At 45.1% G+C, this 22,310-nt stretch overlaps 1 protein-coding gene across 12 annotated transcripts in view; it reads left to right on the forward strand.

Annotated features, from left to right (window-relative positions):
- Nucleotides 1–22,310, forward strand: part of PIP5K1C (phosphatidylinositol-4-phosphate 5-kinase type 1 gamma) — a 94,064-nt gene that overhangs the window by 25,997 nt on the left and 45,757 nt on the right. For all 12 annotated transcript variants that reach the window (XR_015729215.1, XM_087875277.1, XM_087875088.1 and 9 more), the window contains 7 exons: nucleotides 1,092–1,123; nucleotides 12,780–12,872; nucleotides 14,482–14,612; nucleotides 15,134–15,251; nucleotides 16,202–16,354; nucleotides 17,419–17,718; nucleotides 19,509–19,714. Coding sequence is in view for 11 of the 12 variants with exons in the window: in XM_087875277.1 (XP_087731403.1) it covers nucleotides 1,092–1,123; nucleotides 12,780–12,872; nucleotides 14,482–14,612; nucleotides 15,134–15,251; nucleotides 16,202–16,354; nucleotides 17,419–17,718; nucleotides 19,509–19,714 (1,033 nt within the window). In the remaining variant the exon portion in view is untranslated. The remainder of the gene's footprint in view (nucleotides 1–1,091; nucleotides 1,124–12,779; nucleotides 12,873–14,481; nucleotides 14,613–15,133; nucleotides 15,252–16,201; nucleotides 16,355–17,418; nucleotides 17,719–19,508; nucleotides 19,715–22,310) is intronic.

Here is a 22,310-nt window from a genome sequence, read left to right on the forward strand (position 1 = left end):
TTTTTTTAGAACAGTCACCTAGAAAAGCAAATTTTGCGAGGGATCCTTGGCGCTCTTGCTTGTTTTCTTGCAGACGTTTTATTACCCAAACTAGATAACATCAGTGCACTGATGATGTTACCTAATTTGGGTAATGAAACATATGCAAGAAAACAAGCAAGCTCAGAGAGCACCAAAAATCCCTCATTTCAACCCTGAGCTACAAACGTTCTCCTTTATTGGGAGCAAATTCTATCCAACTTTGAAATTGCCAAACTCGCCTGAAGTGGAAAATTTTTGGAGGCAAATTTCTACTCCATAAAATTTTCCAGCCCACATCTCTGTTTTATTGAGAAGAAAATCCCATTACCTTTAATAGAGGCTGTTTATAAGCAGACAACGTGGTGCGCTTAATGTTTCATTGCTCACATAACTACTCTGGAAATATTCCGACTTCAGAACAGCAGCTTGGAACATACCGGTAACTGTTCTGATCAGAATAGTGCTGGAACATTCCAGCAAGGTTGGAACAGTTAATTTCAAATTTGAATCGGCTATTTTGAATTTGAAATAGTTTAGAGTTGAAATATTTTGCATGTACCACCTTACCAGTGGTGGGATTCAAATTTTTTTATTACCAGTTCTGTGGGCGTGGCTTGGCTTGGTGGGCGTGGCAGGGGAAAGATATTGCAAAATCTCCATTCCCTCCCCACTCCAGGGGAAGGATACTGCAAAATCCCCATTTCCTCTTGATCAGCTGGGACTCAGGAGGCAGAGAGTAGATGGGGCCAGCCAGAGGTGGTATTTACTGGTTCTCCGAACTACTCAAAATTTCTGCTACCGCTTCTCCAGAACTGGTCAGAACCTGCTGAAACCCACCTCTGAGCCTCACCTTTAGGAAGATGGAGAGAAGGGAATAGTTGAAAGGGGGAAAAAAAACACAGCCTGATCATTTTGAGTTGGACAAGATGAATTTTTAACAGGAAAGTTTGATTGCAGATTTGGACAGAGGGAAACCATGTTTTCTGGCAGCATCTACCTAGGTTAGGAATGGGATTGTAAAAACAGCCTGTTTCTGTGTTCACCTCCTCACCATGTTCTTCTTTTTTCAGGGCTGGCTTTGAAGAAGACGGTTCTAACAGAGGTAAACATTTGCATTTATTGGCCTATTGTGTTTTTTGATTTTATATGCCCATGGGATGATTTTATTTTGTTTTTTAAATAAAGCAAGTGATTTCCGGTAGAGCACATTAACCAGTGTATTTAGTGAAGATGCTAAAGAATTTGAGCACCAGGTTCTCCAAGGTTCTTTAGGCAAGCGACTTCCTCCACAGGAGTGTCAATGGATGAATGAGTGAATGAATGAATAAATATGTATGTACAATAGAACCTCTGGCCACAAATGCTTCTGACCACAAGCAAATCTGGTTCTGACCAAAAAATTCACAATTTTTTTTTCCACAGCAGATTTCCCCTTCCGTGCCACTTTTTTTTGTAAGCGCCAAATTTCCAAAATTAGATTCGGGTCACGACCAAATCAGGTTGTGACCAAAGTTATGGAATGATTTATGGTCATGACCAGAGGTTCTACTGTATGTATGTATGTATGTATGTATGTATGTATGTATGTATGTAGACTCTGTAAACCGCTTTGTGCTGTAAAGCACTATGAAGCGATATGTAAGTTTAAGTGCTATTGGTATATGATATAATACAGGTAATCCTTGACTTACGACAATTTATTTAGTCACCGTTCGAAGTTACAACATCACTTAAAAAAGTGACTTATGGCTCTTTTTCCCCACTTATGATCATAGTAGCATCCTCATGGTCATGTGATTTACATTCAGATGCTTGACAACTGACTCACATTTATGACAGTTGCAGTGGCATGGAGTCATGTGATCGCCTTTTGAGACCTTCTGACAAGCAAAGAATGGGGAAGCCAGACTCACTTAACAACTGTATTACTAATTTAACAACTGCACTTAACAAATGTTGTAAGAAAAGTCGTAAAATGGGGCAAAACTCACTTAACAAATTTTCTCATTCAACGACATAAATTTTGGGCTCACTTGTGGTTGTAAATTGAGGACTACCTGTATTATATTTCACCACCATTTTATCACCCAGCTAGTTTTCATGACTAAGTCAGGACTAGAAATCACTGTCTCATGGTGATTGGCCTAAAGTCATCTAGCTGACTTTCATGGTTAAAGCAAAACTAGAACTCACTGTCTCCTACTTTGTAGCATGATGCTACAAGACTAAGCTGGCTCTGAAATACTGTGTTTCCCTGAAAATAAGACCCTGTCTTATATTTTTTTGAACTCCGAAATAAGCGCTTGGCCTTATTTTTGGGGAGGTCTTATTATTTTGGGGCACGTGGAGCAAGATGGGGATCCTCTTGCCGTCTTATCTGATTTCCAGCTCTGCGTTTAAATATTTTCAGGGAGAGGCTTATTTTAGCACATGTGCTCAAAAGACCGACTGGGCTTATTATCAGGGGATGTCTTATTTTCAGGGAAACAGGGTAGCCCTTCCTTTCACTCCCATAACTACAAGCTCACCCCCTTGTTCCAATCTTGACCCACTTTGCTGCCCCAAAGGAGAGGGGAGGCATTTCTGCTTTGTTAAAGAGCAAGGTTTACTGACAACAACTACAAGGGAGCAAGGAGTTCAGATCACATTGTAAGTCTTTCGTAAAGACACTTGGGTGCCCATCATAACTCCTGCAGCATTTTACACTTGCCTGGATGTTCCAGCTTGAAGGACAGCTCATTTTACATGATGAAAATAATTCAACCTATCTGATCAGTACTGAGATCATGATAAGAACAGATAAAAATGATAAATAAAACCTATTTCAGCAAAATTTGATTTAGTTCACGTGATCCGCTTAGCATGCTGAACCTGGGTTCGCCCAGGGTACTAAGCAATCACAGGTATAGTTTGGGCTGAGATGATGAAGATTTTGTGCAAATCTTTTTGACTAAATTAGCAAAGCATAATTAAAACAACCATGACTTAAAAGCATGACTCATCATTCCAGTTGAGAAATTTAACACAAGACTATTGAAAGAGCCGGAAGGGGAGGAGAAGTGTATTTGTGTGGAAGTGAATTATTCACAAATGCACATTGTTAGTGCAGCAAACAGCTTCAGTTCAGCCCACGAGTGGCTTTTTTGCTATACACCTTCCATCTGGAATGCCTTGTTTTGCATACTTACCCTGTGATGTCACCTCTGTGTATTTTAACATTATTTGTAACCTTGACATCAGACCCAAAAGGGTGTGGGACTAACTACCCTTCTTTCATTATCCCACTTTCATGAGCAAAGGAAAATAGAGGCCAGGATCTGATCCAGCCTTACAGAATAGTTTTCTCCTGGAATTAAGACTCCCTCCCTCCCTCTTAACATTCCAAAAATTGTTTAGGATGGAAAACTTCATTTTAATTATGTTATTGTGTTCCATCTTTGCCTTGTGTTTTAGTTTTCCCATTGTTATTATTGGCTAACCATCCAACAAACATCACTGCCTTTAGACCAGGTATTTTTTGCAATAATGTCATTGTAAGCAAGTACCTAGGAACAACAACAATAATAATTTCTGTTATTTCAGTTTTAATAACGCTCATCCTGTTTTACTTGGCTGCATGGTTTAATTAGGTTGCTGTGGGTTGACTTGACTTATTTGGTGATACAGGTAGTCCTCGACTTTACAACAGTTCATTTAGCGACAGTTCAACGGTCACTGAAAAAAGTGACTTATGACCATTTTTCACACTTGTAACCATAGCAGCATCCCCATAGTCACGTGATCAAAATTCAGACAATTGGCAACTGACTCACATTTATGACGTCTGCAGTGCCCTGGGATCACCCTTTGTGACTTTCTGACAAGCAAAGTCAATGGGCAAACCGGATTCACTTAACAACTGAAGTGGTGGCGCAGTGGTTAGAATGCAGTATTGCAAGCTAATTCTGCCGACTGCTAGCAGTTCAATCCTGACCGGTTCAAGGTTGACTCAGCCTTCCATCTTTCCAAGGTTGGTAAAATGAAGACCCCAGATTGTTGGGGGCAAGAAGCTGGCCCTGTAAACCGCTTAGGGATGTAAAGCACTGTGAAGTGGTGTATACAGTAGTGGCCAAAATTGTGGAAACCTTTTGTGAAAAGTGTATTTTCTAAAACTAGCTAATAACACTACTTTTTTTTGGAGTAGTACCATAAAATTATATATCAATGGAAAGATAATTTAATCAAGAATGTAATGCAATAACTTTTATGAAGGATTTGCTATTAGAATAACAGTTACAGTATAAAGAAGAAAAGTAAAACACATAGAAAAAATTAGATATACAAAAATAATCACCATAGAAAAAATGAGAGATATAAAAATTATCACCATGTCAATTAATAGTTGGGTAACCTTTAGTATGAATTACGGAACCAAGTCGTTTAATTCTGGAGCTGTTATAATGTGAAACCAAGATTGAATGATTGCTTCTATTAACTGGGTTTTATTGCTGGGTCACTTCTGACTAACAACTTTCTTTCTTTCTTTCTTTCTTTCTTTCTTTCTTTCTTTCTTTCTTTCTTTCTTTCTTTCTTTCTTTCTTTCTTTCTTTTTCGTATTTCTATGCCGTCCAACTCTCCGAGGACTCTGGGCGGCTTACAACAAAGACAGTATAAACAATATACAATAAAAGACGTTAAAAAAACCCATACACACCGCTCATGGCTGGATCTCGCAAGATCGCAGTGGCGAGATCAACGGCCCCAAGCCTGCCGGAAAAGCCAGGTTTTCACCATTTTCCGGAAGGCCAGTAGGGTTGGAGCGGTCCGGGCCTCAGGAGGTAGATGATTCCAGAAAGCCGGGGCAGCCACAGAGAAGGCCCTCCCCCGCGGACCCGCCAGCCGACATTGTTTAGCTGACGGGACCCAGAGGAGGCCAACTCTGTGGGATCTTACCAGTCGTTGGGAGCTATGCGGTAGAAGACGATCTCGAAGATAGCCTGGCCCTAAACCATATAGGGTTTTAAAGGAAATAACCAACACCTTGAATTGGGACCGGAGACCAATAGGAAGCCAGTGCAGCTCACAGAGGATTGGTGTAATGTGGGAGTACCTAGGTGCACCCACGACCGCTCGAGCGGCTGCATTCTGGACCAACTGTAGTCTCCGAACATTTTTCAGGGGTAGTCCCATGTAGAGCGCGTTGCAGTAATCCAACCGTGAGGTGACAAGGGCATGAGTGACCGTGAGAAGAGCCTCCCGATCCAGGTAGGGTCACAATTGGTGTACAAGGTGAACCTTTACAAAGGTCCCCTTAGCCACAGCTGCCAGGTGTTGCTCTAATCTCAGCTGTGGGTCAAGGAGGACACCCAAATTGCGAGCCCGTTCTGAGGGGGACAGCTTCTCCCCCCACCCCAGGGCTAAGGATGGACAATCGACATGGTCCTTGGGAGGCAATACCCACAGCCACTCGGTCTTGTCTGGGTTAAGTCTGAGCCTGTTGACTCCCATCCAGATTCTCACAGCCTCCAGGCACTGGCACATCACATCCACTGCTTCACTAAAATGATGCGGGGTGGAGATATACAGCTGGGTATCATCGGCATACTGCTGATATCCCACCCCATATTGTCGGATGATCTCCCCCAGCAGTTTCATATAGATGTTGAATAGAAGGGGAGAGAGGACCGAGCCCTGAGGCACCCCACAAATGAGGGGCCGAGGGGTCGACTTCTGTCCTCCTATTAACACCGACTGTGACCGACCAGAGAGATAAGAGGAGAACCACTGTAACACAGTGCCTCCCACTCCCAACTCCCTTCGTCGGCCTAGTAGGATACCACGGTCGATGGTGTCAAAAGCTGCTGAGAGGTCAAGTAGCACCACGATAGAGGAATGACCCCCATCACGGGCTCGCCAGAGATCGTCCATCAGAGCGACCAAAGCAGTTTGCGTGCTGTAGCCAGGTCTGAAGCCAGATTGAAAAAGGTCCAGATAATCCATTTCATCCAATGTCCGTAGGAGCTGAAGTGCCACCACTTTCTCTACAACTTTTCCCACAAAGGCTAGGTTGGAGACTGGACGAAAGTTCTTTAATTCTGCTGGATCCAGGGAAGGTCTCTTGAGGTGGGGCCTTACAACTGCCTCCTTTGATGGTTGGGGGAAGGCCCCTTCCCCACAAAGGGTAAGTTGGAGACTGGACGAAAGTTCTTTAATTCTGCTGGGTCCAAGAAAGGCTTCTTGAGGAGGGGCCTTACGACCGCTTCCTTTAATGGTTGCGGAAAAGACCCCTCCCTTAAGGAAGCGTTAACTAAAGTCAGGAGCCAGCTTCATGTCACCTCCCTGCTGGCCGAAACCAGCCAGGAGGGGCACGGGTCCAACAAACAAGTGGCGGAACTCACCCACAGCCTTGTCCACTTCCTCAGGAATCACAGGCTCAAACTCATCCCACACAATACGACTAAGACCTGCCCTGGTTATCTCTGTCGGAATTGCCCAATCAGAGTCCAGGTCCATCCGAATCTGAGCGACTTTATCCGATAGAAACTGCACAAATTCCTCAGCTCTACCCTGCAAGGGCTCTTCCACTCCCTCTACATTAAGGAGAGAGCAAGTCACCCTAAACAGTGCGGCTGGGCGAGAATCAGCGGATGCAATAAGTGCGGAAAAATGCGAACATTTTGCTGACCCTATTGCCACTAAATAAGTCCTAATAAAGGCTCTTAAGAGTGTTCGGTCAAATGCAGATTTACTGGTCCTCCAGCGCCGCTCTAGACGTCTCTTCTGGCGCTTCATCTCCCGGAGCTCCTCAGTAAACCAGGGAGCTTTCCTGGATTCACTGCTCTTGAGTGGTCACAAAGGCACAATCCGGTCCAGTGCCCCAGACGCTGCCTTATTCCAGGTAACAATTGGGGACTCTGCTGGGCTGTGGACAAGGGAGTCAGGTATCTCCCCAAGCTCCTTCTGGAACCCTGCAGGGTCCATTAGGCACCTGGGGCGGAACCACTTAATCGGCTCCGCCTCCCTGCGATCGGGGAGTGGCGTCCTAAAGTCCAACCTCAGCAGGAAATGATCTGACCACGACAAAGGAGAAACATCTATATCCCTTAATTCCAGATCATGTCTCCCCTGCCCCGAGAGAAACACCAAGTCGAGCATGTGTGTCCCCCCCGCCCCATGGGTCGGACCCTGAACTACTTGGGTCAGGTCCATGGTTGTCACGGAAGCCATGAACTCCTGAGCCACATCTGAGGGTTCGCCAAGTGACAGCAGGTTAAAGTCCCCCCAGCACCATGAGCCTGGGGAACTCCACCGCTAACCTCTAGTAGCCCAGGTAGGGATGTTGTAACGTAGCTGGGAGGCAGGTACGTCAACAACAGACCCAACTGAACCCTTGAATCCAACCTCAAGAGGAGGGACTCACATCCGACAATCTCCGGGGCAGGGATCCTGTGAGGGCAAAGACTCTTACGGACAATAACTGCCACTCCTCCACCCCTTCCCTGGAGTCGTGGCTGATGCAGTATCTGAAACCTGTATGGGCACATCTCTGAGAGGGGAACAACCCCCCTCCTGGCCCAGCCAGGTCTCAGTTATGCATGCCAGGTCAGCCCTCTCCTCCAGGATTGAATCCCGAATGAGGGGGGCTTTATTAACAACAGACCTGGCATTAAATAGCAGCAGCCTGAGGCCAGGGCCCTGATTTCCCAAGTCACCAGGTATACAAGATGAGCCTTGTGAACCAAAACCAGAAGGGCCGGAACACGTAATTGCTTTGACATAGCGAGTCCTAGTTCCCTGAGAGCGGCCTACCCCTCGGCTCCCGTCATATCTACCTCTCCCAGTCAAAACTGCAATATTCCGGCTCTCCATTTCCCCAGAGACCCCCTCGCCCTCCCCATCGGCCCCCGTCTTCCCCGGCAGGCAAGGCACTTTATTCATACCGAGCCGGGGGTCATATCTGGGCCCCTATCTGCTTCTGCTTGCGCACTCAGCAGAGGAGGCTCCATTCTTTGTCCCCGGCTTCCTCATTCTCTACAGTTCAGTCCCCCCAATTCACTCCTTCTGTTTTAAAACAAACTGAATTCTGAATTCTAACCAGTCTAAAACAAACACACACACACACATGTATACACCTCCCCCAGATAGTTAGTATATCAGGCCACAATGAGAGTATGGTTTAAACTTCAAAACAGATTTGGTCAACCCGGCAGTAAAAGTCTGCGGAAGGAGCCACACATAGTTTCCCATTCTCCTATTACAACCCAAGGAAGGATCCCTCCAGTTCCAATAGTCAAATCTGGCATCATGTCCTCTCTGAAACTGCAAAGTTCCCACAAGCACCAAAGAGCTCCAAACTCCTCAAAAGGGGAGGGCAGCCTGGCCTCGATGGTATCAGCCGTAAGTTCCAGCAAGCTCCAGGGGGGTTCGAGGTCCATAACAAGGCTAGCCACGGTCTCGATGGAATCGACCACGGCCATGACCGTCATAGTAACAATGGTGCCGGCGGTTCTCCCAACTGTCTCCTGCCTGTCGCACTCACCCCCCTCAATCCTCTCGGCTCGGCTCCGGAGCAGATCAAAGTTGGCTTGATTGAAATCACCTGCAACCACCAGCACTCCATCCGGGTAGGCCTGTTGCTGTTTGCTAATAGCAGTTAACAGGTGACTCATGGCTGTGATTGTGTTAGCATCAGGAGGTATATATACTGCAGTTGTTATTACAATGTTAAATTCACGAGGCAGATAAAAGGGGTGGCATTTCACTGCCAAGTATTCCAAATCAGGAGAACAGTGAGTGTCCATTATTTTAACATTTGTGCTCCAGTTGCTCTTCCCAGAGACCATGGTTCTATCCACTTGATAAACTGAGCATCCTTGCAATTCAGTAGCCTCTCCTGGAATGGTAGGGTCAAGCCATAACACAGCAGTCCCGAATGTTTTTCTGCAGAGAGATAGTAAGTTCCATTAGAGAGAGATAGTAAGTTCTTATTAGAGAGAGATCTAACATTTGAAACAAAAAGACTTGGCAGTGCAGGCTTGTGAGGATTTTTTCCTAACCTTACACGCAGTCTGGTTCTGCAGCCTCGTTTCTGCCTGCATTTCCTTCGTTTCCTTTGCTCTTTAGTTGGTGCCATAGATTTTCAATTGGGTTAAGAAGGTCTGGGCTATTCCCAGGCCATTCCAGCAGTGGAATAGGATTATCTTGAAAATCCAAATAAATAAATAAATGGTGTTATTAGCCATCAAACCTCAAAAATACACTTTTCCCAAAAAGGTTTCCACAATTTTGGCCATTACTGTAACTCTTTAAGTGCTGTCCATATTGCTAGTGCTGTCAAGAAAAGGGGCATAACTCACAAGGCATGTCTCATGTAGCAACATAAATCTTGGGCTCAACTGTGGTCATAAGTCAAGGACTACCTGTACACACACATAGAATGATAAATGATAAGGATAAATAAGCAAGTAATGGGTAGAGGAAGGGTTTGCAAGGGATGGCCTTGCGTTCAGATATCTGCCTGTATGCATAGAGCACAAGGACAGGTCTGGAGTCAGAATTGCTCTATTATACAAAGGGATTTTCGTAAGCAGGGCTGCCTGCTACGCTGGCTGAGTTCCTAACTGCCTGGAGTCAGAGAGAAACGCGTATGCTGTCTCTTTTCACTTCAGTGCATAAGCAGTTCTATTATTTGCTGGATTTATCATTGTTCCAGGCTTGTCATCAGCAATAAGCTTTGACAGCTAACCGAGCTATTTGCTGAGAAACGGACTTGGGGAAAGGGTCAGGTGCCCTAGAGTAGAGCTGCATAAAGATGACAGGGCTATGAGGCAACTCTTCCAAATAGGTAACAGATGATAAATAGTGATTGGTGCCCTGGAAAGTTTGTCTTTCCACCCCGGTATGACAAAAGGAGAAAGGTTGTAGAAGAGTTCCTGAGATGAAGACCAGAGAGTGGGAATCTGTCACATTAGTGTCCCCAGACTAGGGAAATGTTTGATTTTTATAACAAGAGGATTTGGAAGAATTATCTTAACTTTTAAAAAGAAAACTTAAAAGTCATTTGTCTTAGGTCCAGCCTCTTTTTCTCTAAGGCTTATGGCAGCTTTGCATTGTAATTTATTCTTAAACAGACAGAGATCTTTTCCTGCTACAACTAGTGCTTGCTTAACAAATTCAAATTCGGAATAGAGCTGGAAGGGACCTTGGAGGTCTTCTAGCCCAACCCCCTGCTCAAGCAGGAGACCCTACACCCATGATGGCAAACCTATGGCACGCGTGCCAGAGGTGGCACGCAGAGCCCTCTCTGTGGGCACGCACACCATCGCCAGCTGCTCTTCTGGTTTCCGGCGCACACATGTGCTCTGGCCAGCTGGTCTTTGGACGTGGCAGATCGCCGGAAACCCAAGGACCAGGTGGCTGCCGCGCATGAGCATGCCGGAAACCTGAAGACCAGGTGGCTGGCACATGCATGCGCACCAGCCAGCTGGTCTTCAGGTTTCCGGCGCTCCAGCCGCGCTCATGCACACACACACACACACACACACGCATTCCGGTTTGGGCACTCGGTGCCAAAAAGGTTTCCCATCACTGCCCTACACTATTTCAGACAAGTGGCTGTCCAGTTTCTTCTTAAAAACCTCCAGTGATGAAGCACCTGCAACTTCTGGGAGGTGCGAACTCCCAATGAACAACCATTCATTGGTTGAGCAACTGTGAGTGGTGATAGTGCTGAATGAATGGTAGTTATCCTCTCCTCCAAGTAATAACTGTTGCAGTACCTCTGGTCACATAATCAAAATTTGGGTGCTTGGCAGCCCGCCCATATTTATGACTGCAATGTGCACGTCACATGCCCCCCACCCGTTTATCTCCCCCTCCTCTCTGCCCCTTTGGCTGCCCTGCTCTCCCTCCCTGCCTTACAGAGGCCTCAAGAGGTGTTGCAGAGGCCTTGCAAAGGGCCAGAGGTCCTCTGGGAACGAGAGGGGGCGGCAGGGATAGGTAGTGGTGGCAGTATGCAGGGGTACCCAAAAGGGAGAGATGGGGAGGGGAGATAGGGAGGTGGGGGGACTTGAAGAATTTGCGGTTAAGTAACAAAAGGGATGCCTGAAACCTGTGCAAGGCTATTTCATTCCTTAATTTCCCAGCCCTCCCCAAAAAGAAACCTTGATCCCAGCTACTTCTGGAGCAGGGCACACTAGATATGGCACTTGGGGCAAATTATGTTCTAATTTAGCAGTTTATAGGAACCCAGTCATTGTGATTTTGAAGCCATAATTTAAGACTAAGGCTTTGTGGAGTTGGATTTAATAATCCATGATTTAGCCTAATATGAACCCAGCCATAGACTCATTGTTTTAATGTGAGATCAACCAGATCGTTGAGTTAGGATTGGCTGAGAAATTCTGGGAGTTGAAGTCCATGGGTCTTAAAGTTTAGAGACTCCTGCTATAGTCTATTTCAGGAGAGTAAAGTTAGGGCTTTCCTCTGGAGTCGTTTTCTTAATCTGCTCTGCCTCACAAGGATGGCATCAGTCTTGCTCTCTGTGCTACTGAATGCAAAGCCTTCTGCCTGATGAACCCCTAGATGCACTTTGCTCCTGGCTCCATAGCAGATAATTATAACAAGAAGTACTCACCGTTATTTAGGAAGCAGCAAGAGCAGCACTCCTATAGAAAGTGCTGAAGCTGCCTTTTCCAGCCAAGCCATTTCTTATTTCCCCACTTGGAGTGTGGTGGCTTTATTAAACGATTGATTAAATGGCTTTTAAAGATTGCCAGCTGCTTTAAGACTATTATAAGGCCAGCCTGCTGGATGCAGAGTTTGGAAATACCATGAAATCCAACTGAACAGAAGCATCCAGCATTTTCCTGTTGCAGTAGGTTACTGAGGACCTTAGGCTTTTTCCTTGGAGGAAGAATGGCTCATTGGACCCTCAGGCTTCCCGTTGTCCTTTCACCTGTCATAGGAACATGGTTTATTAGTCTTGCCTGGAGATGGAGATGGAGAAGGAGAACCAGCATATCCCGAAGATGTTTTTTTTTTCAAGAGGCAACTGGACTTTCTGATTTTTCTTTGAAGACATTTTGCTTCTCATCCAAGAAGCTTCTTCAGCTCTGACTGGATGGTGGGGAATGGAAGGATTTATACTCCTTGCAGACAGCTGGTCATTTACTCAATGACTCTAAAAGAATGCAAATGACCAAGCAGTCTGCAAGAAATCTAAATCCTTCCATTCCCTACCTTCCAGTTAGCTTCTTGGATGAGAAGCGAAACGTCTTCAAGGAAAAACAAAGTCCAGTTGCCTCTTGAAAAAAGCACCTTTGGGACAACCATGACCTGGATGACTGAGAATCTCCATAGAGAACCAGGATAAATTTTTCTTTCTAAATAAATGGAAGCTGATCAGGAGATTTAGGGTAGAAGAAAACAGTTCCTCACACAGCACAAATTAGCTTGTGGGATTTGTAACTACAAGATGATGTGGTGGCCATTAACATAGATGGCATAAAGAACAGGTCTACAAAAGGTTTTCAGCTTTAAAGAATCCGTGTTTTCTCCATACTGCGGCAGTGCAGAGGAACAATGGTGGCAGAAGGTTTGGCCTTAGACTCCTCTTTGTAAGCACTGAAAGGGATCAGCTTGACTCCTGTGAGAAATGAGATCTTAGAACTAAGATGAAACTTGGCCTAATCTAACAGAGCTTTTCAACGTTCCTTCTGTACCGACAATTAATATTCTGCACTTTTTCTCTGCTTGCTTTGATCTCCTTCCTTCTCCAGCCACCATCGCTGACAGGGCAGCCGGGAGCCAGCCAGGGAAAAAAGATAGGCCACCGAGGAGTTGACGCATCAGGGGAAACGACGTACAAGAAGGTCTGATCTCCTGGAGGGTGGATGTTCTGATGGGGAAATAAGAAGGAAAAAGTTGGAACTGACTCAGGCTCCTCCAGACTCTGCTTTATCCAAAAATTAACTATCCCTGCTTCTGGAGAGTCTTGGTATAAGACGGAGGAGGGCTGTGTGATTAAGCCCAAGGCTACTTTCCTGAGGCCTTTAAAATCCCCTCTGACTACAGTTGGAGGCAGGAGACATGAAAACTGAAGGAAAAGCCTTATATTAGAACTAAAACCTGGGTCTCCCTTTTTCTGGCCCAACAACTTCATCTCAACACCATATTGACTGTTTATGAAGTGTTGCTCCTAACCAGTGAAGAGTGGCTGATCTGTATGTTAATTTAATCTGTATGTAAATAAAATTTAATTAATAAAATAATAAAATAAATTTGTCCCAAAGGTGCTTTTTCCAAAAGGCAACTGGACTTCCTTGGTTTTTTCTATGAAAACATTTTGCTTCTCAATCAATCAGAATAGAGCTGGAAGAGACCTTGGAGGTCTTCTAGTCCAACCTCCTGCTCAAGCAGGATATCCTATACCAGTTCAGGCAAGCAGCTGTCCAGTCTCTTCTTAAAAGACCTCCAGTGATGAAGCTCCCACAATTTCTGAAGACAAGCTGCTCCACTGGTTAATTGTCCTCACTGTTAGAAAGTTTCTCCTTAACTCCAGGTTGCTTCTCTCCTTGATCAGTTTCCATCCATTGCTTCTTGTCTTGCCCTCTGGTGCTTTGGAAAATAAGTCGACCTCCTCTTCTTTGTAGTCTAGAGAACAGAAGGACCCCCTAGTCCTTCTTTTCTCTAGACTAGCCATACTCAATTCCTGCAACTGTTCTTCATATGTTTTAGTCTCCAGGCCTTTAATCATCTTAATTGCTCTTCTCTGCACTTTTTCCAAAGCTTCAACATCTTTTTTGTAATGTGACGAAAACTGGATGCAGTATTCCAGGTGTGGTCTTACTAAGGTATTGTAGAGCAGTACTAATAGTTCATGTGATTTTGATTCTATGCCACTGTTTATGCAACCAAAGATAGTATTAGCTTTTTTTGGCCAGCACCGCACACTGCTGGCTCATATCTAAGTGATCGTCCACTAGGACTTCAAGGTCCCTCTCACAGTTACTGTTTTTGAGGCAGGTTTCGCCTAATCTCTACTTGTACCTTTGGTTGTTTTTTGCCTAAGTGTAAAACCTTGCTTTTCTCCACCTTAAATTTCGTTTGTTGGATAGGGCCCATTGCTCAGTCTATCAAGATCCATTTGGATACCGAGTTAGTCTTCTGGGGTGTTGGCTATTCCTGCCAGCTTAGTGTCATCTGCAAATTTGACGAGTTCCCCTTCTATTTCCTCAGCTAAATCATTTATGAAGATATTGAAGAGCACTTCTCATCCAAGAAGCTTCTTCAGTTCTAACTTCAGTTAGAACTAAATACGTTCTTGGATGAGAACATTTTCAAAGGAAAAACCAAGAAAGTCCAGTTGCCTTTTGGAAAAAGCACCTTTGAGACAACCATGACCTGGATGAATGAGAATCTCTGTAGACATCTTCAGTTAAGTCTTACTCAACTCAACCTATTCTTTGTTGGCTGCCACAGACCACGTCAACCACGCTGAAGGGGGCAATCCAGCTGGGGATTGGCTATACGGTGGGAAACCTGAGCTCCAAGCCTGAGAGGGATGTTTTGATGCAAGATTTCTACGTAGTGGAGAGCATTTTCTTTCCCAGGTAATATCCTGCTATGGAAAGGGAGACTGGGCTACATAAAAAGGGAACTGAAGTTGGCCAAGAGAAAGTTCATTTTACTTATTTATTTATTAAATGTAATATGCCACCCATCTCCCCATCAAGCTGGCTGGCTGGCTGGCAGGAATTCTGGGAGTTGAAGTCCACAAGTCTTAAAGTTGCCAAGATTGGAGACCCCTGTTCTAAAGGGTGGGAATCATGCCCACCCTTTGTCTGGACCCTGCATGCCAGAATTCCTTGACTGATGGGGTCCACAGCATGTCCCTTCTATCGGTGCAAGTGGGGCAGGCCAATAATGGGGGGGAGGGGGAAACAAACAGTTCCTTAGGTAAGCTCGAGTTACACCCTCCCCCCAAAAAACAACAAATAGCCAAAATGGAAGATCTTTATCTTACCAGTGGTAAAAGTGATGCATTTCATTATCAATTGTAGAAAAAGCAGAAATGAAAGTATGTGTCTTGTTCAATAGTGCAAGCATCTGTTTCTGTCTTCCCCAAATTTAGCGAAGGCAGTAATCTCACTCCAGCGCACCATTATCCTGACTTCAGGTTCAAAACATATGCACCCGTCGCTTTCCGCTATTTTCGAGAACTTTTTGGCATTCGTCCAGATGATTATTTGGTAAGATCTGCTCGTCTTTCTCATCCTTTGCAAATAAAAAAGCACAAGTAGTCCTCAATTTACGACCACAATTGAGCCCATCTGCTTGTCTTTGTCATCCTTTACAAATAAAAAAACACAAGTAGTCCTCGACTTATGACCACAATTGAGCCCAAAATTTTTATTGCTAAGCAAGGCAGTTGTTAAGTGAATTGCACCCCATTTTAAAATATTTTTTACTACAGTTAAGTGAATTTCTGCACTTGTTTAGTGAATCATGTGGTCGTTAAGCGAAACTGGCTCCCCCCTTTGACTTTGCCTATCAGAAACCAGCTGGGCAGGTTATAAATCATGATCGCACTACCCCATGATAGTGTAACTGTCATAAATACATGTCAGTTGCCCAGCACCCAAATTTTGATCGTGTGAACTGGGGGGATGCTGAAACAGCCGTAAGTGTGAAAATTGGTCCGAAGTCACTTTTTTCAGTGCAGTTGTAACTTTCAATGGTCACTAACCAATGGTTGTAAGTTAAGGACTACCTGAATTGGGGTTAGGATGCATTGCCCAGTAACCTATGGCAGAGTTCCCCAACCTTTCCAGGTTGGGGGAGGGGGTAAGGGGAGAGGGGATGATTTTGTGGGAGGAGCAGGGGCATGTGTGCGAGCGCCCACAATGTCCATGGCGATGCTCACACAAGTGGGGCCACAAGTACTCGCAACGAGGCTCGTGTGAGTGGGGCCGCAGATGCCCCTGATGAGACTTGCACGAGTGGGGCCCTGCTCAGGCCGGCCACTCACGTGGCCCGGTGGGGATTAGGCCACAGCCCGGTAGTGGGCCGAGGCCCACAAGTTGGGGACCCCTGACCTATGGAGTGCATGGGTCAGGGCCTTTCAGATGGGATGGGCACGTGGGGAGAAGCCTACTGACTTTGTTTCCCACCTGTGGTTGAAATCTTCTTGCCTTCTCAGTATTCCTTGTGCAACGAGCCGCTGATTGAACTCTCCAATCCTGGGGCCAGTGGCTCCCTCTTCTATGTCACCAGCGACGATGAATTCATTATCAAGACTGTGATGCACAAAGAGGCAGAATTCCTCCAGAAACTTCTTCCGGGTTATTATATGGTGTGTATCCAACCCTGTTCCTTGTTGGCTTTTAAAAGTTTGGGAAATGTATCTCCATGAAAAGGAAGAACGGGCAAAGCCCACCATGGGTAGAACTGCCGTTTCCCCCATTAGGCCCGGTTGATGAAGATGAAACCAGTTTTCCAGAATTTAATCCCAAACCAGAAGAATAAACATCCAGAAAACCCCCAGATGATTCTAGGAACAGATGTATGAATTGGCCTGGCCCAGAATGTGAATTGAATGTTCTAGGATGTTCTGGCCCTGGAGTTGTATGAATAGGCAGCAAACACATGCATGTCAGTAACTAAATTTGGTGTATGCTGATCGTGAAACCAGGCAATGTACTGCAACTGTGAGGTGCTTTTCCTAGAAACAGGACTTTCAGCCTAGCCAGAGTCAGTTAATAATGAGATGGGCGGCATATAAATTTAATAAATAAATAGGAGTCCCAAAACTGCTTTTTCAAGAGGCAACTGGATTTTCTGGTTTTTCTTTGAAGACATTGCATTTCTCATCCAAGAAGCTTCTTCAGCACTGAGAGAAGAGATGAAGAAGTTTCTTGGGTGAGAAGCGAAATCAGAAAGTCCAGATGCTTCTTGAAAAAGCACCTTTGGGGCAACCATGACCTGGATGACTGAGAATGTCCATAGACAAATGAATAGGAGCCAGTTTGATCTAGTAAATTAAGGTGTTAGACTAGAAACCAGGAGACTCTTGAGTTCTAGTCCCGCTTTAGGCATGAAAGACGGCTGGGTGACTTTGGACCAGATCCTCTTTCCCAGCCCACCTCACAAGAGTTGTTGTGGGGAAAATAGGAGAAGGAAGGAATATTAGGTATGTTTGCTGCCCTGAGTTACTTGTAATAATAAAAGTAGGATAAATAGCTAATAAAAAGGGAACCTCAGAAGACCTATAACTAGGGGTGGAAGATGTTGAAGGATGCAGTTTCTTTTCCAGGAGGGGCCCTAATTACCTCAAGTGCAAAGTCGGATGCTCGAAGGCATATAGATCAGGTCTTAATGCCCAGCATATTCTATGTCCCTTTTAAAATCTCCCCCCAGAACCTGAACCAGAATCCACGGACGTTGCTGCCAAAGTTCTACGGTCTCTACTGCGTCCAATCCGGGGGCAAAAACATCCGTGTGGTGGTGATGAATAACATCCTGCCCCGGGTGGTGAAGATGCACCTGAAATACGACCTCAAAGGCTCCACCTACAAACGCCGGGCGTCCAAGAAAGAGAAAGAAAAGTCAAGCCCCACCTACAAAGATTTGGACTTCATGCAGGATATGCCCGAGGGCATCATGCTGGACATAGACACGTTCAGCGCTCTGGTGAAGACACTGCAGAGGGACTGTTTGGTAAGTCCAAAGAGGTGACCGGCTATCCTGAGCTCAGAGTAATCTATTGTTAACAACCCAGCAAGGAGGAGAGAGAAATATAGGTAGTCCTTGACTTACAGCAGTTCATTTAGTGACTGTTTGAAGTTACGCCACTGGAAAAAGCGACTTATGACCGTTTGTCACACTTATGACTGTTGCAGCATCCGCATGGTCATCTGATCAAAATTCAGACACTTGGCTACTAGTTTATATTTATGACATTTGCAATTTCCCAGGGTCATGGGATCTCCTTTTGCGACCTTCTGACAAGCAAAGTCAATGGGGAAATAAGATTCACTTAACAACCTCGTTACTAGCCTGATAACTGCAGTGATTTACTTAAATGTGGCAAGAAAGGTTGTAATTGGAGCAAGACTTATTTAACAAATGTCTCACTTAACAACAGAAATCTGGGGTCAATTGTGGTCGTACGTTGGAAACTCACTTCCCATTATTCAGGATACTGCTTATAAGCGCTATATGCTTAGAGCTCGAAATGTTGTTAGAGACCCCACATACCCCCTTCACGGACTGTTTCTGTTGCTCCCCTCTGGGAGGAGGTTTTGAAGTACTTCTAGCAGGACTACCAGATTCTGTAACAGCTTTGTTCCCTAGGTTCCCTGGTGAACTCACAGGATTCTTTCTTTTTGCCATATAGACAGTCTGTCACAGAAGTGAGTACACCCCCTCACATTTTGTAAATATTTAAGTATATCTTTTCATGTGACAACACTGAAGAAATGACATTACTTTACAATGTAAAGTAGAGAGTATACAGCTTGTATAACAGTGTAAATGTGCGTCCCTCAAAATAACGCGACACACAGCCATTAACGTCTAAACTGCTCACTTTTGTTGCCAGCAGTTTAGACATTAATGGCTGTGTGTTGCGTTATTTTGAGAGGACTGCACATTCACACTGTTATACAAGCTGTATAATCACTACATTGTAGCCAAGTGTCATTTCTTCAGTTTTTGTCACATGAAAAGTTTTTCAGTTTTGTCACATGAAAAGATATACTTAAATATTTACAAAATGTGAGGGGGTGTACTCACTTCCGTGACATACATCTGAACTAGACTGTGTTGTTTCTGTGTCGGGTGAAATGCTTCTGGTTCGGACCGGATTGCCTGATCCGGGAGCGATGGCGGTGGATGGTTCGGAGAACTGGTAGCAAAAATCCGTCCCCACCCCCCATGCCCAGCTGAGCCGCGCGATCATCAGAGGCTTTTTTTAAAACTTTGAAAAGCATTTTTTCTAAAACCTCTTCGGCTGAAGAGGTTGTTAAAAAAATGCTTTTAAAAAGCTCTGACGATTCCAGCCGAGTTGCCTGGTTGTCAGAGGCTTTTTTTTTTTCTTTCAAAAGCAAAAAAAAAAAAAAAAAAACTCTTTGGCCAAAGAGGTTGTAGAAAAAATGCTTTTAAAAGTAAAAAAAAAAAAAAGTTGGCTACGCCCACCCAGTCACATTACCTCCCCCCAAGCCACACCCACAGAACAGGTAGTAACAAATTTTACATTTCACCACTGTTCTGTGTGTACCTACAGAACAGGTATATGCCTAATTTTGTATTTATTTATGTTTATGTAATGGTGACTCTTTAAGAGCTGTATGCAACGCAATTTCATTTTAATGTACGCCGATTAGTGTACATTCAAAGGGACAATAAAGTTATTCTAAGTCTTAAGTTCTAAGAGCTGTTCACCTAGCAAGTGTTAGCCCCTCCCTGGCTTTTAATGTAGTTTCTCCTTTTTCTCCCATAACCTTCAGGTGCTGGAGAGTTTCAAAATCATGGATTACAGCCTGCTCCTTGGGGTGCACAACATAGACCAGCTGGAACGGGAACGACAGGTTGACGGTGCCCAAAGCATGTCTGATGAAAAACGCCCCGTGGGACAGAAGGCTCTCTATTCCACCGCCATGGAGTCGATCCAGGGCGGGGCTGCTCGAGGGGAACCCATTGACACGGATGACACGTAAGTCACACAGGCGGTTTTGAGTAACAGGTAGTCCTCGACTTACAACTGTTCATTTAGTGATCATTCGAAGCTACAACAGCACTGGAAAAAGTGACTTACGACAATTTTTCACACTTTTGATCATTTCAGCATCCCCCTGGTCACATGATTTACATTTGAATGCTTGATAACTGACTCGCATTTATGACGGCTGCAGTGTCCCGGAGTCATGTGATCCCCTTTTTGCGACCTTCTGACAAGCAAAATCAACAAGGAAACCAGATTTCACTTAACTGTGTTACTACAACTGCAGTGATTCACTTAACAAATGGGGCAAGAAAAGTCATAAAATGGGGCAAAACTCACTAGGGGAAAATTTGTAGCCAAGGAGGTTGGGCACCCATAGGGTATGATCAAAAATGACAGGATGGTGACCACAATCCAGAGCCTTAGATGCGCAGCAGACTAAAGCACTGTTATTAACATCAGCTGCCTGCAATTACTGCAAGTTCAAATCTCACCAGGCTCGAGGTTGACTCAGCCTTCCATCCTTTTGAGGTAGGTAAATTGAGGACCCGGATTGTGGGGTCAATAAGCTGACTTTGTATAAAAAAGAACACCGCTTCGGGGGGTCCCCGAAAGCCCTACTAAGCAGGCATATGCAAAAGTATGAAGGCTATTGCTTAACACATTGTAAGCCGCCCTGAGTCTCCGGAGAAGGGCAGCATATAAATCGAACTAATAAATAAATAAACAAATAAATCCTGCAGTTGAAGCTCCACTTGGTTTTTTATGTTTTATGTACGGTATATAAAAAAACAGAGCTTTTGCCACACCATCCCATCCACCATCATGACTCTCCATACCCTGTGGAAACCCCGAAATTGAGAATGCAGATCACTGTCCCAGGCTAATGTCTTTTTTGCCTCAGGCTGAAAAGATGGTTCCTTGGATTGGTAAGGCTTTTTATATATATCTTAAATTGGTCTTGATTCCTGATAATTGCCCGGACAAGCTCCTCCAGTTTTCTTGGCACCATTTTCGGAAGTGGTTTGCCATTGTCACCTCTACCCTAGGGTGGAAAGCAAGTTGACTGGGTGCCTAAGATGGAACTAGAACTCACAGTCACCCAGTTTCTAAACCCCGTGCTTTTAAACACTACGTCAAACTGATTTTTCTGCCAGTAGCTTATTCTGCTTCTTTTCTGCCCTTCTGGGAACAGTTGGGCCCTCCAGATGGGCTAGGTCAGGGGTGTCAAACTGGATTTCTTTGAGGGATGGATCAGCATTGTAGTTCTCCTTTGTGGGCCAGCCGGGAGAGGGTGGTCACGGGATGGACACCTCCTGCAACACCCTGCTGGCCAAAACGGGGCACAGGAGGGCCTCACACGGTCCCCCCACACCCCGTTTTCAGGGTGGATGCCTCCAGCAGCATCCTGCTGACCAAAATGGAGTGGAGGGGGTCATATACCCCACTATTACCCCGTTTTGGCCAGCAGAGTACTGCAGGCGACCGCCCAGGCCAAAAACAGGGGGCCACGCGCGGCCCCTCTGTGCCCCGTTTTGCCTGCCAGAGGCACCGCAGGCTGGTGCTTTGCGATTTCTAGATCGGCCCCGCAGGCCAGATTTAAGCCACCCTGCGGGCCGAATCCGGCCTGCGGGCCTTGAGTTTGACACCCCTGAGCTAGGTGTTTCTAATAAAAAGATGTTAATTCCCTGTAGACAGAGGAATGTGTGAATGTATAACAGTGATGGAGGGCTAACATAGTATTTATACGGTCATCTCTTTATGCTTTTGCCAGCTTCTAGGGGGAGGAGGGGAGAAATCTTCAGCCATGCTCAAAGCCTGGCATCTAAATCTCTTTTTTGGGAGGGGAGGGGGGGTACGATTGTGTTCAAATGCCCTTCCTTGACTTCGCTTTTCTCCCTCTCGGAGCTTTTTCGGGGTGCCTGGAGAGAGAGAGAGGATTGTCTCCCAACTGAAATGCTAAAGAGAGATTTCAGAACATGAGGCATATTGGAGAATGCAATTTGGAACAGCTGAAACCACTGGAAAATTGCCAGCTCCCATTGCCGTAAATGAGAGGCCATTGTGTTGAATGCTCATCAGCATTTAATTCTTTGCAGTGACAGATTTAGGTGTCGCTCAGATCCCCAGTCGCAGCTAAATCTGTCTCTGTAAAGAATTAGCTTAACATATTACACCCTCGGTAAATGAGCGCGAGTCCAAATCGGGGATGCGTAGTGTGATCTTCCTCCCCAGGGACTGCAATGGCTGGGGATGATGGGAGTTGTAAGACCATAGGAAGTCCTCGACTTATGACCACGTGACAGTTGCTGAGCAATGCGGTCATTAAGTGAGTTGTGCCCAATGTTACGCCTCTTTTGCTGCAGTCGTTAAGCAAATCACCCCGGTCGTTAAGCAAATCATTTGATTTGGATGCTTGGCAACCGGCATATATTTATTTATTTAATTTTATTTTTCATATTTTTAAACTGCCCATCTCCCTCATGCAGGGGCTCTGGGCAGTACAACAGTCCTCAACGTATGACCACAGTTGAGCCCAAAATTTATGTTGCTAAGTGAGAAATTTGTTAAGTGAATTTTGCCCCAT

The sequence above is a fragment of the Pantherophis guttatus genome, chromosome 1 (genome assembly GCF_059756535.1).
Source record: "Pantherophis guttatus breed Tessera chromosome 1, ASM5975653v1, whole genome shotgun sequence".
NCBI classification, from domain to species: domain Eukaryota; kingdom Metazoa; phylum Chordata; class Lepidosauria; order Squamata; family Colubridae; genus Pantherophis; species Pantherophis guttatus.